The 12,830-nt window shown below is 41.0% G+C and overlaps 1 protein-coding gene across 1 annotated transcript in view; it reads left to right on the top strand.

Moving 5' to 3' along the window:
• scube1 (signal peptide, CUB domain, EGF-like 1) overlaps positions 1–12,830 on the top strand; it is an 87,840-nt gene that overhangs the window by 48,781 nt on the left and 26,229 nt on the right. Inside the window, 2 exon segments of the mRNA XM_030149886.1 lie at positions 2,413–2,502; positions 8,741–8,857. Of these exon segments, the coding sequence (XP_030005746.1) occupies positions 2,413–2,502; positions 8,741–8,857 (207 nt within the window).

Here is a 12,830-nt window from a genome sequence, read left to right as displayed (position 1 = left end):
GGGGGTCGGGGGCCACGTCCTATACTCTATGGTTCAAATCGGACATCTCAATTGCAGCCTGATCTTAGGTAAAGCTCCCACGAAAGCAAACCTAACCTCCTTCTCCTCCTCCAGCTCTCTTACCACCTCCTCATCCTCCTCTTATCCCGAAAACAAAACAAAAAACGACCAAGCTGAGCAACAAAAAAGCAGAACTTACACCAAACCATGCTTCATCCCATCCATCAACCCCCTTCTTTGCACCATATGCCATAATACAAAGGCAGGGACTTGTTCTGCACACCCTTCTTCACTCTTACATCTTGATAATATGCCAAATCTACTGCATGTGTCCACTCACATGTAAGTTACATGCTATCTGTCTGTCTGTCTGCCTCCACCTCTGTCATTAATCTTTCCGTCTGTCAGTTGTCTGCTTGCCCAGCTGCATGGGAGAGCCTGCGCTGCATTTTTGCAGTTTCCCCTTTTTCTTTCTGTTTTTGTTTTTGTTTTTTTTCCAATTATTTATTTATTTATTTTTTCATTTACTTTAAATTGCAGTACATTGTTATTGTTGTTGTTATTAGCAATCCTGGTCCTTCTGTTTTCTTCCAGTGCATTGGTTTTTACCATATTCCTCCTAGCTATAGTAGCCTAGAATGGTTTAATTCTTCCGCCTCCTTGTCCTGTATAGGTCTGGCTCTCTAAATACTCCCCTCTCTGTGGGCCTCCAACCACTGCTTAGTTCCAAAGACTCTTAAAGAGCGAACGGTTGGGACTCCTCTCTTCCCACCCCTTTTCAACCTGTCTTGCCCAGCCACCTCTCACAAACACACAAACACATACTTTCATTTTATCTCCCTCTCGGACAGATTTTTTCACACACTCAAGCAAGCAGACGCTCAAAAGCATGTACCCTGGTATGCTCCAACTCCCATTTCTACAATCACACACGGACATTCACACAAGCACATTTCACCCGTTTGCTGCGCACCAGAAAGCCTCCATTCATTCCTGAGTGTACTCCAGAGAGTCCTCCAATTTGTCCATCAAGCGCCTGAGAGGAGAGAGAAAAAGTGGTAGCCGGCCCACGTCGGGCCAATGGAAGGGACATTAATTGCTACTTCATCTAACCCCACATACACACATACACACACACACACACACACACACACACACACACACACACACACACACATAGTCCCCCATCCCACCCCTCAGGACTATGTGTACATCAAAGACCGGTCCCATTACAGCAAGTGGCGTCCATTCACAGAGAGATGCTCATTCAGGCCCTAATGACTCAGGTCCAGTGAAAGGCTGCCTCCCTCACTCAGCCCATCATCAAACCCGCCATCCCTAACATTGGAGCACATGCATGACATCTTAACAGTTACCGAAGCTTTCTTCCTTCCTGTACCCCCTCACCTCACCTTCCTCCCTCCACCCATCAGCCCCTCCCTCCCCTCCCCACCTCCGCTGCCCCACTTGGGGACATGATTTTTCCAGCGTTGACTGTTAAAGCCAGTTGTGATGTGTTCCATAGACAAACAGGCAACCAGCGCTGCCCCAGACTACCTCCTCCTGCTTTTTTATTCCTCTGCATGCCCTCCCCACACTCCCCCTACCCCCTTCCAACCCCATTTTTCAGTGTGTGCACCCCTCCTACCCTCATATACGTCTCCCATTGTGGGCCATGATGGGACTGCTTTTCTCTCTCTCTTGCTCTGTTTTCCTACTCTGTTCATCCTGTTCTTCTCAATCATTTCGTCATCGATCGGTTCCTCAAGGGCCTTCCCCTGTTGTTTGACCTCTTGTCCTCCTCCCCGCACCACCCTTCTCGTCTATCTTGTTGTCATCGTCACTCCCTCTCCTCTACTTCTGTGCCCACATTTAAGGCAACTTGTCTTGGAAATGTCGGATTCCCCTCACTCTCTTTCTTGTCTTCCTCCTTCATCCTAACACAAGGGAATCATTGCTGACAAAGTGTGGCTGTTTGATATGGAAGACAGAAACTCCATCGGCAACAACAGCAACTTCGACATCAGAAATAAAATCCCCCTTAACATTCACTCCAACCCCATTCCAACCCCAAATCCACATACTGCTATGTTTATTTCCTTTTTTTTTATATTTATGAGCCCTGAACCTCCTTCCCTTCCCTACCTACCTTCCTGCCTACCTACCGCTTCAATTTGTCAGCTACACACTGATCATTTTCATTTATTTTGTTTTATTCTTTTGATTTGCTCTGGGGGATTATCATTTGTTTGGGGATTAACACTCTAACAGGGATTTTAGCGCTTCTTCATTGCTTCTTGCTTCTTGGCTTTGGTTTATTGCTCAAACGCCAAGAGGGGCTGAAGGTCTGGTCATTTGGGCTTCTCATTAACCTGCTGCTCACTGTTTGTCCCCTTGTCACTTGTGTTTTAGAGAAAGATGAGGCTGCAATTGAGAGCTCTGAGTTCAATGCCACGTCAGTAGCTGATGTGGACAAGCGGGTGAAACGGCGGCTACTTATGGGTAACTCTTTTCTTCCTCTTTCTATGTGTTGCCATGGCGCTTGTGCTTGTATCCCCGACTCTACACCTCTCCGTTCCTCCTCGTCCTCCTCTCTCTGTCTTTATTTTACCTTTTTTTGGTTTTGTTTTTTGTTTTTTTGTAAACCTTTAGTGCCCACTGTGTCTACTCTGCAACAGTCACGGTTTTGTTGCAACTGTATCTAATGTGTGTAAGAAGGAGTAAAAGAGGTCGCTGTTTTCCATTAAACCCTTCTTCCCTGACTCTACCTCCCCAGTTCTGGATGGCTCTCAGGTTTCCTCAGTCACTAACATTTACTTTTTCAGCTGTACCTTCATTCAAATATTACATCTTCTATTTTCAGTTATTTTTAAAACCCAAGTTACAAAACAGGATGCGTCTCCTAAAAACCCCCCAAAAGGTTGAAAATCCCAGTTATCAAGACTTTCTGTAACAATAATAAATGAGTACATTTACATCCATGCCTACATTACAAATGTGACAACAATCTTCTGAAGTTCACAGGTCATGCAAACAGCATATTCTATTTGGATATAAAGATGCATACTCCAAAGAAAAGTCTGCATTTCTGATTGGAAGGAGATTAACATCTTTTTTAACATTATAAAAGAATAAGTTTTAAACACGTTTTTTGATATCTGCAAATATAAAAAAGCTCACCTTTTCAAGAGGGCGTTTGAAGAAATGAAAGAGGGAGGTTGTTTTCACACAATGGAAGCTCATCCATCAGTGAAAAATACTGAATAAACCTTATTATTAATTTGGTTATGCACAGCTGCATGTACACAGCAATTACAGTGGTATATTCATTGTCATTAGCCAAGTAAAGAGCGAAGAATAAGGGCAAAAACTGTTATTTTGTGCATGTAAATATAGTATTGTACAAAGAAAGTCCCCATTCATTCCAGTGAGGGATTACATTTGTTAGGATGTTGAAGATTAAATGTCTAAACTTTTTAAACCCCAAATCATAATAATTTTTCCAAAATGTGCCATCTATGTAAAAAATTTGTACATGTGGTGGGATGACTGAAAGTGAAACACATGAAGTCGAAGGTTATTTTTTCTGACCATCCCTGGATTGCAATTTTGAATTCACTGGTCAAACATAATCCAGTGTGTTTTTTGAGTTTCTCTTTGGGTGCTCTATTGTCATAAATGTCAGGTGAGGACTTTGCAGTATCAAATATTCTCTTTTAATGAGTGCTGTCAAACGATTAACATTTTTAATCAGATTAGTCACAGGGTTGCTGTGGATACATTTTTATTAATCATGATTAAATATCATTCATTTTTAATCTATATTAATCCCGTTTCATTTTGCATGAGCAAACAGACTCAAGAAAGAAGGGAATATATCTGCTCTTAACGTGTTTGTCGCAAACACAGGTTGGGCAACGTGTTAGCCGAAGTGCTAGCAGAATCCCCGACTAACATATGCTTCATGTTAATGTGGTATTTTAAAGTAGAAGTGTTTCGGTGAAAAGAAAACTTCCTGCAGAGTGCATAAGACTTTATGTCGGTCGACTGTTCTGTCTTGGGGTTTTTTTGTCCTCATATTTCCATCCAGAGGCCAACGAGCTGTTTAGCGTCTTCCATCTTTATGGGTTGGTTCTGCTACCTGTCACTACCGGATCAACTGCCCATTTGCACATGTGCAATGGTAACTCTACTTGGACAAACTGCCCGGAATGCGTTGACAGAGACATTCAGAGTCATTCAGATGGGTTAATTGTGTTAAAAATTTTAATCAGATTAATCATGATCCTGGATTAATCTGCATTAATGTGTTAATTTTGACAGCCCTAGTTTTAATCAAACATAAAAAAATATGGCGGGTCATGGTTTGATCTATAAAGGATTCTGTCCTGTAACTTTTGATAATAAACTAATGGTTTTTGTTTTTGTTTTTGTTTTGTTTTGGTGTGACTCTACCAGCCAGACTTAACCCAAAAACTAATGGACTCTTTGTGAAAGTGATGATGTTCCCTATAGCATCAATAACCAATAACCTTTCTTTTATTTTCAATAACAGAGGTACAGAGGACTTCTCTCCAGTTGATCTGTACACTAAATCAGAGTCTCTAGTGTATTAAACAAGTATACTTTATACTTCCACAAGTTTTATTTCAGCAGGTTCTTGCCAGTGTGGACAGCAACTTGGAAGAAGAGTGGAGAATTTGGATTTAGGGATACTTCCTCATCCCTTTTCTGCTCTCTGTCCTTCACATCTTCTTCAGTTATTGTTTAACTGAATATTTTATTCCTCCCCACTGGCTAAACCTGTTTCAGTTCCTGTTGCACAAGCCTGTCACCTGTTTGATGATCCTCCAGTTAATCCAGGTTAGGTCTGACTGCAACATCACAGGTACACTATAGACATGATGTCACCACACAATATAACTGACTATGTTCCAGGCATTATGTAACACTGTATAATACATATGTCTATTGAAGTTGGTGCTTGCTGATATAAGCTCACATTAGCTGACATTAGTTCAGTCGTAAAATTCTGAATTACAGATACTGTATGTAACCAAGTCTTATGTAGATATTATGAACTTCCAAGCCACCTTCCAACTCAGCTGTAACTAAATGTATCCACCCATAAATGTGACTTATTGTATTTAGATACCAAATCATAAATATGCTCATTTTGTAAATACGAGCAGTGTCTTTTATAAAATTAAACTATTAAATAAATATATAATGGAGGCCTCCATCATGCCTGGACTCTTGTGTGAATGCATATGGTAGCTGAGAGTACAGAGGCCACCCTAGTGCTGCACTGGCACAACCTAAACAGCATCACCATGTTAGATTTGACACTGCTATCAGTTTGTCTGCTACCTCTGACACGAGGTACTCCTGTCTCTGCCCACAGACAAACAACACATTGATTAAGACAAATGGAAAAGTAGCTCAGACAGCAATGAAAAGACCGGTGCTGAGATGAGGACAGGCTAGAGAAAGAGAGGGAGTGAGAGGGGAAGAAAAGAGAAGCCAACTGGATGAAAAGCAATTCTGAGATTTTGATATTGAATGAATAGCAAAATTCAGAGCCAGGTGCTTGACACATGTGAGTGTGCGAGTGTCAAAAGAAAGACTCTGTGGTGCTACGGTGGCTATAGAATGGATTCCAAATAAACTATCACCTCAGGACAGATGGAGCAAAGCGTCTGTGTGTACAAATGTATCCATATAACATGATTACAGGCCAAAATTAGAATGACTGACAGCTGATTTAGGAACGCTTCATGGTGCAAAAGGGGATATTGGTGAGTGCTGAAGGGTGATTGTGCCCTTTCACCTTTTTACAGTGCAGAGGTTGCTGTTACTTGGAATGACATTTTAGTATACACAGCTTACAAGGGTTCTTTCTTCAGCTTCAATCATAATGTGTCCTCATTTCACAAAAAGAACAGATTGCATCGGTCAGCATTTCTGTACAAGGGGTGTGATAGACATGTGTATACTTTGTGTCTTTCCTCTCAGTCGTCTGTGCCTCACTGATGTATTGGAGTTACTACAGATAAAGCTCCTGGCTGTGTTCAGTTTGCACCAACAAAAACTTGTATTCAGATGTTTTCATCTTTCCAGTATCTGCCCACACCCCACTCCAGCAAACAGAATTTTAAATTCAAAATCATTAGGAAAATCAAGTAAATGTAAATGAAGTTCAGGTTTTGGCCAGTAAATGAATGTTCAGGACATCTCCAATGTCAATTAGCAAAAGAGTTTTCTGATTTTTTGGTTTGTTGTGAGAGGATATCATTTACAAAAAAATACATTGAACAGTATCATTAGAAAATGACATCAAAACTGACTAACTTCAAATCAATAAGTACTTGAAAGCCTTAAAAACCTTCTTTGTTGAGTTTCTTATAATAAAGCCCAAGTTTTTATTAACATAATCAGTAAGACAAATGTAATCCCATAATCCCATGAGAGAGTATGCATCAGAGCTATTGACCATTGACATTTTGGTTCCTTTGGAAAGGATTATGTCATGTGATTAGATTTGATATCAGCAGCATATGAATGAACACCTAAAGGGAGCTGTGGGGTTGTTTGCTTGTGCTGTCTTTCTTCATCAGTCAAATATTATCAAAACTTAACCACACATAAAATATTAATGATAAAACATCAGTATATTTTTTTTTTCTTAATTTATGCATGACTCCTTGTTGATGCCTTTATATACCAAAATATGTAGTACATAGAAATCTGAGTTAGGCTGAAATATTCAGGGTTAGGGTTAGGTGGAGGGTATAGGGGGCTGGGGGACATCAATCAGACCTGGTGGTGCGTCTGTGTTCCTGCTCAGCCTGGCCCTGGGGCTGGGCGTGGCCTGCCAAGAGAGGGGCTCTGAACAGGACTGTACTCACCCTCAGCTAATGATAGGGCCCACTGTACTCTGTATAAATCACTCTGACCCATAAACACCACCTCCACACGCACTAAGGCTACTCATGCACATATACATTTACACACAGAAAACTCCAATTCACAATCACCCATGCAGTCACATAGACTGTAACACAATACACATTCTCACACAAACACACACACACACACTTCAGTGGGAAGCAGACTGGGTCTGCTGTCGTACCCTTCAGGGTCCATCAGACAGACTGCCTAAATGATCGAATACCTCTCCTTCCAGACTCCCTTCATCTATACTGTGCAACATTCAGACACATCCTGCTCTTTTTCTGAAAAACTCACTGTGGTATTTGGAATAGGTAAAGTGACTGCAAAACTCTACAGAGGGAGAAGTAGACACGAGCAGGACTGGAAATGATGAACACAGAGCTCTGATGAATAAACACAGCAGGGAACAAACGCAGGCTAGAAAACAGAGATTAAGAAAAGAGGCCGTGAGATTGATGTTGTTTGGAACCACACGAAGGAACACAAACAAATCTGCAAATACCTTCCTGTTTCTTGATAGAAAGCATCAGCTATCTTGGCTCGACGTGTTTGTGATTCTGCATTCTGAAAGGGCATTATGCTAATGTCTTGACCTCTAGATGTGGATGTGTTTGCCAGCCTGAAAGGGCTTTTCCTATTTCCTCTTTACTTCACTCAGGCACATAATCTCCTGGCATTTTAATTAAATGGGAATAGCAGCCAAAAAAAGAGGGACATCTCTGATTTACATAATACTGCTGTCCAGCAAAGGTCTTTCAGTTCCAAAATGTCAACTTTGAAGAAAATAACAAAAAATAGTTCACCTTTGTCATTTTGAAAGTTTTTAAATAACATTTTTAAACTTTTAAGTCAATGAATTTCATTCTAAAATAGATTTTTTTCCACACGAAAACTGTGTCAGGCTAGGATTTTCTCTGGAGTTACGAAGTTCAAACCCGCCAAGTACAGAACTGTTACTAAGAGAAACTTCCTTATTAGGTGCAGTTTTATTGAATCTCTTTCAACAAACATGAGTCACTGTCAAATTTCAGCCTCCTCAGCATTTCTCGAGGCCCATTGGGAAAGTGTGTGCTGAGCTTTGCTAAAGCAACAGTGGCTGGGCAGGTGAGCTAGAGTTACCATGAGCTCGTGTTTGTTTTGGGATCAGCTCAGGCAATATTCACAAGTCCGAGCAAACCTTATCTACGCCACGTACAAGAACATTTTTCTGGAGGAAAATATACACACTGGTTCTGCCGGGTGTGTTCTGGACTTACAGCACTCAACCCTGAACTAACTTTATTTTTCTCTCTACTTACCTTAACCCTACTTTTTTATTTTTGTTAACTGATTTCTGGTCACTTTTGGAAACAGGACCGACCTTTGGGCCAAACAGTTATTCACCTCCTTTATCAGCACAGTGTCATGTTTCACATTTTTGTTTTCACTGTAATGATACATCGCTGTCAGTGATAAACATATCTTGATTGTGATTTTTTTTGTGTGTATATATTGTATTAATCTCCATATAAAACTGTTATTTTGATGACTGGGGTGTTAAGATGTAACTTCTTCATCTGTGTGTTGACAAAGCTACATGTAACTTGAGAAAACACAAGAGTACATCATATCCTGCTATGCTGTTGTCTGTGTATTTTTTACTGCATGAAGCTTTGTGTCAACCCACATCACCTTCAGTGTCAGTAGATTTTATGGCATTGAGAGACTGTGTTTCAGAAGCAGTCCTCACATGTTAACATCCCGCTCCTTCTGTTTCTTTTTTCCATCTCTGTTCTGCCGTCTGCAGAGACCTGTGCTGTGAACAATGGTGGCTGCGACAGGACATGTAAAGACACAGCCACAGGGGTGCGCTGCAGCTGCCCCGTGGGATTCACCCTGCAGCCAGATGGCAAAACCTGCAAAGGTTAGTAAATGCATCCAAGTATGTGTATGTGCATGTGTGAGGAGTTCTGTGTGCACAGAGGAGGCCAAGTCTACCTGAACCTGCTATGACTGGTATCTGAGTGATCCAGAGCCAAACCCGACCCCGCCATCCACTTCACATCCAACTTCACGGAGCTGTGGTCGCGGTCACTGCCTCTGCCTCAGGTTGTTGTTGTTGGTTTTGCCGTTGAGCATTTCTCCACTTCCGACAGCCCGCCGGTGACGTCAATGACGGTGGTCCGAGGAGAGGTTCGACACAGCGTGGGCCTAAACATCCCAAACAGATTATTATAGCGATTTGGCTTTCCTCTAAACAAACAGTCTGGCTGAATGACGCTGACCTGTGGGTTCAAGCTGAGTCAAACACTGTTCCGAACAGGCAGCGGTGCCCTATTCTCCTCAGAGGTGGACAAAGCAGTCTGTGAGTCGTCTTTGAGTAGGCAGGAAGAGGCATTCTGTTTTTGAGTTTGGTTGAATCATAGTGGTCAAAAGTGTTCAAACCTTTGGTGAGAACCTCAATCCGTGTTTGTATGGTGAATTTATGTTTAGTCTTAGGTGTGTGTTGGTTTATATATTTCTTGTTGTTGAAATGGAAGATTTTGTACAGGAGCAAACCTTGATGTACAAAAGATAATATATATTTTGTCTGTCAAATTTTAGCTCTTTAGTCAAAATGAAATTGACTTCTGAGCATCTAGTGCTATTGTCATCTGAATGATTTGTAAACCAAACTGTTCAGTTTCTTCAGAAAGTTCAAAGTCACTAACTGTATACAGAGCTGAGAGACAGATACAGAGCCACTGTTGTTTCATCCACACCTCTACCTGCATTGTTAGATCAGAGAGAGGCAGACAAGGTATAAAGGAACAAAATACCTTATTAATATTCTTTAGCTCTGTAACCAAATGTTTTGCCAAATCTTTCTGCTAAATGCATTTTAATAAAATTGGGTGTTTTGGCCATGTGATGAGTTTCTGTTACATATGTGGTGGTTAATGGTTGTACCACTGTAAAAGCTGTTTCCTCTCTGTATCACATCAAATTTCATCCAAACCCTGCATGTGACAGACATATTTCAAGAGAATTTGGAGTTGTCATAGGAACAAGAAGCAGGTCATGTGATGGCTACTTGGCTCTTTGCATGTCAGAATCTGGATGCCTTGTGTGATGTGAGTAAGCTCTTAAAGATTGTATAACACTTTTCCATGTGTGTGTCTCTCTACGCCGCAGTGTGTGTATGTTTGCAAAACGAGTGTCAGGCAGTTTGAGAATGTGGCATGTAGGTGTGTGAAATCCTGGAGCCGGAGCTGTCTCAGGCAGACGACGCGTCGGCAAACTTTGAGATGTTTGAACAGTGAGGCCCACGCTAGCCACTGTCTCTCTCTCTTTTCTTTCTCTTGCTGTCTCACTAGAACATACACACTGCCATACAGACAGCACCATCCAGCTGCAGATGAAGTAAATGCATCCGTCATTCTCAAAATAAGAACATTAGGCACAAGAATGCTACACAAATGCCATAGTTAGCTTGTTAGACAGCTATGGATGGCTGCATTACATTACAGTGTTTTTGTTTGTAAATTCCAGATCAACAATCCTAGGAGAACTTCAGGAAAGTTTACTATTGGCCTACTTTTTTTCCATCATAAAAATGCTTTCGTTAGTAAAGAAAAAAAGTAAATAGCCTGATTTGATGCATCTGTGTGTTCGAAACTAAAGCTGGTACAGGTTAACAAGGAAAACTGCAGCCACTCAGCTGACATTGGAAGTGTGTCTCTGCTGGCTCTGCAGTTGCATGCTGGGAAAACATCTTGTCCACTGCTCTGATGTCAAGTTCAAGCCCAGCAACTTGTGTGAACATTTCCACTCTGTCTCCCAAGGTGATTTGTGGTCCTGACACAACCCAGCATTTATAGTGGTCGAAAAATGAAAAGTTCCCTCTCTGTTTTCGGGCCTGAGTTGAGTGGAGAAGATGGATAGGAGGCAAGTCCAGCTGTGCCCCGCCCACATAATTTAGCTGTGGATCAGCCCCAGGGCTTCATAAATCCCTGAGTGGTGATCAGCACTGAGGGGAGCTGAGAGACACAGAGCAGGCAGTGCACATCGATCAGCATCCATCACCTGGGCACCGAGCAGGGAAACACACAGCATCTGACAACACACCCTTAAAGTGATGCAAACACAACACTTCTCCATACATACCCAGTCAGTGTGCTTTATATCTCATACACTGCAAGGTTACGGCTCCTATTTGTAGTTTGAAAGACTGAAGGAGCATAGACCCGTTGTGGAGACATGTGGATGTTTCTGAGGAGATGTTTTAATCCTTGAGTTTAATTTTACTGCTATAGCTCTCTCTGCTCTTTATAAGTTTTTTAAAGTAATTGAATTTCCTTGTGTAGGTAAGGTTTTAGACCCTAGATAAGGCTAAGAGTTTGAATGGCCTATCTAGTTTTATCTATTTCTCTTTTGGGAATAAGACTTTATACTGAACTTCCCTTTGCTTACAGACAGTGAGTATTGTCTCTGCTGTTTGTGGTTTCCAAATTTTTCAACTTGACATCCAGAGTATTTCCTCAGGGCCCAAATTTTTAAAAATTGCATCATGAATTGTGTGTTTTATGTAATTTTTGTGTTATTGCATCCTTTACATAATTTTCATCGTATCACATAATTTATGTCTAAGACAGTTCCTTTTCATTTCACATTGCTAGATAAGATCTCCTCCAGAGAAAATTCATCTTCTACCATAAAAAAGAAAATAAATTCATATTTCATTGTTTTGCATTTTACTGACAGTTGTTGACCCAATAAGAACAACTCTGTGACCCGCTTTGTGTCCTGACCCTGATTTTGGGAAAGGCACCTCTGTTGGTGTCAAATCATGCCACATTTTGAGACACCTGTCTTCTTCCCTTTTCCATTTCAGAGGAAACATTACAAGTATGTTTTGTTTCAGGTACTAAAAGTTACATAGTCCCTTCAAAACTTTTACCATTTCATACTATTATTTTTTCAACTATCTACAGGATTCCACAAAACTTACAGCACAAATTTCCTTAGATCTTTGTGTAACAATTGGTTTTGGGCTGAGGACAAACCCAGTAAATCTTGGAACACTTTCATTAAAATAGGCAGATCACTGTTTTGATTTTGTTAGACAAAATTATGTACAGCAATTTTGGCTTTACTTTTCCATAATGACATTAAACAATGTCAGGTCATCTCTTTTTATCTTAAGAGAGCTACAAAATGAAGGATTTTCATATTTGGGCATTTCCCTGCTGATTTCTGCCTCCTGCAGCTTTAATATATGTCATTTAGTTTCATATTTGCATTGTTATTTTGCACAGGGGCTGCTCCATTAACCTCCTAAGACCCAGCTATGGGTTTTCTGTCCACATTTGTAGACAAGAGTTTCACAACTTTGTGCAAAAAAAAAGAAAAGAAAACTGTCAACCATAAAGGACATTCCATAAAAAATGTAAAAACTGCATCTGAAAAAACAGCATCCTGATGTTTCCAATATAGGCACTTAATTAATAAAAAACAAAAAAAGCTTGTACTTTGCTTGCATTTCCTGGGTCTTAGGAGGTTAAGCAATGGTTGAGGTGACATTTTTATCTTCTCTCCTCATTGAAGCTGGTTTCTCTTTCTCCTCCTGTGCTTTCTTTATTGATGAGGGGCAATGCGAGTGTTGTCTCACAGTGTCTTCCTGTAACCGTGGCAACGGCACACACAGGTTGGAGCATTTGTCTGAAAGATAGCTGATCGATATCCCGAGACTGAGGCCTATATGTGTGTACATGTGTGGGTGTGTTTCGACTCTGGTGGCATGAGTAATCACAGTTGTGATATTGTAGTGCAAGTTTAATTGCTGGCATTTAGCAGTTTACTGAACATGGTAGTTAGCGCCAAGATAAGTGCCACACTGTGAGGTGGTCTCATCTAAT

Source organism: Sphaeramia orbicularis, chromosome 12, assembly GCF_902148855.1.
Source record: "Sphaeramia orbicularis chromosome 12, fSphaOr1.1, whole genome shotgun sequence".
Lineage (NCBI taxonomy): Eukaryota > Metazoa > Chordata > Actinopteri > Kurtiformes > Apogonidae > Sphaeramia > Sphaeramia orbicularis.
This window is presented reverse-complemented; position numbering and strand designations above follow the sequence as displayed.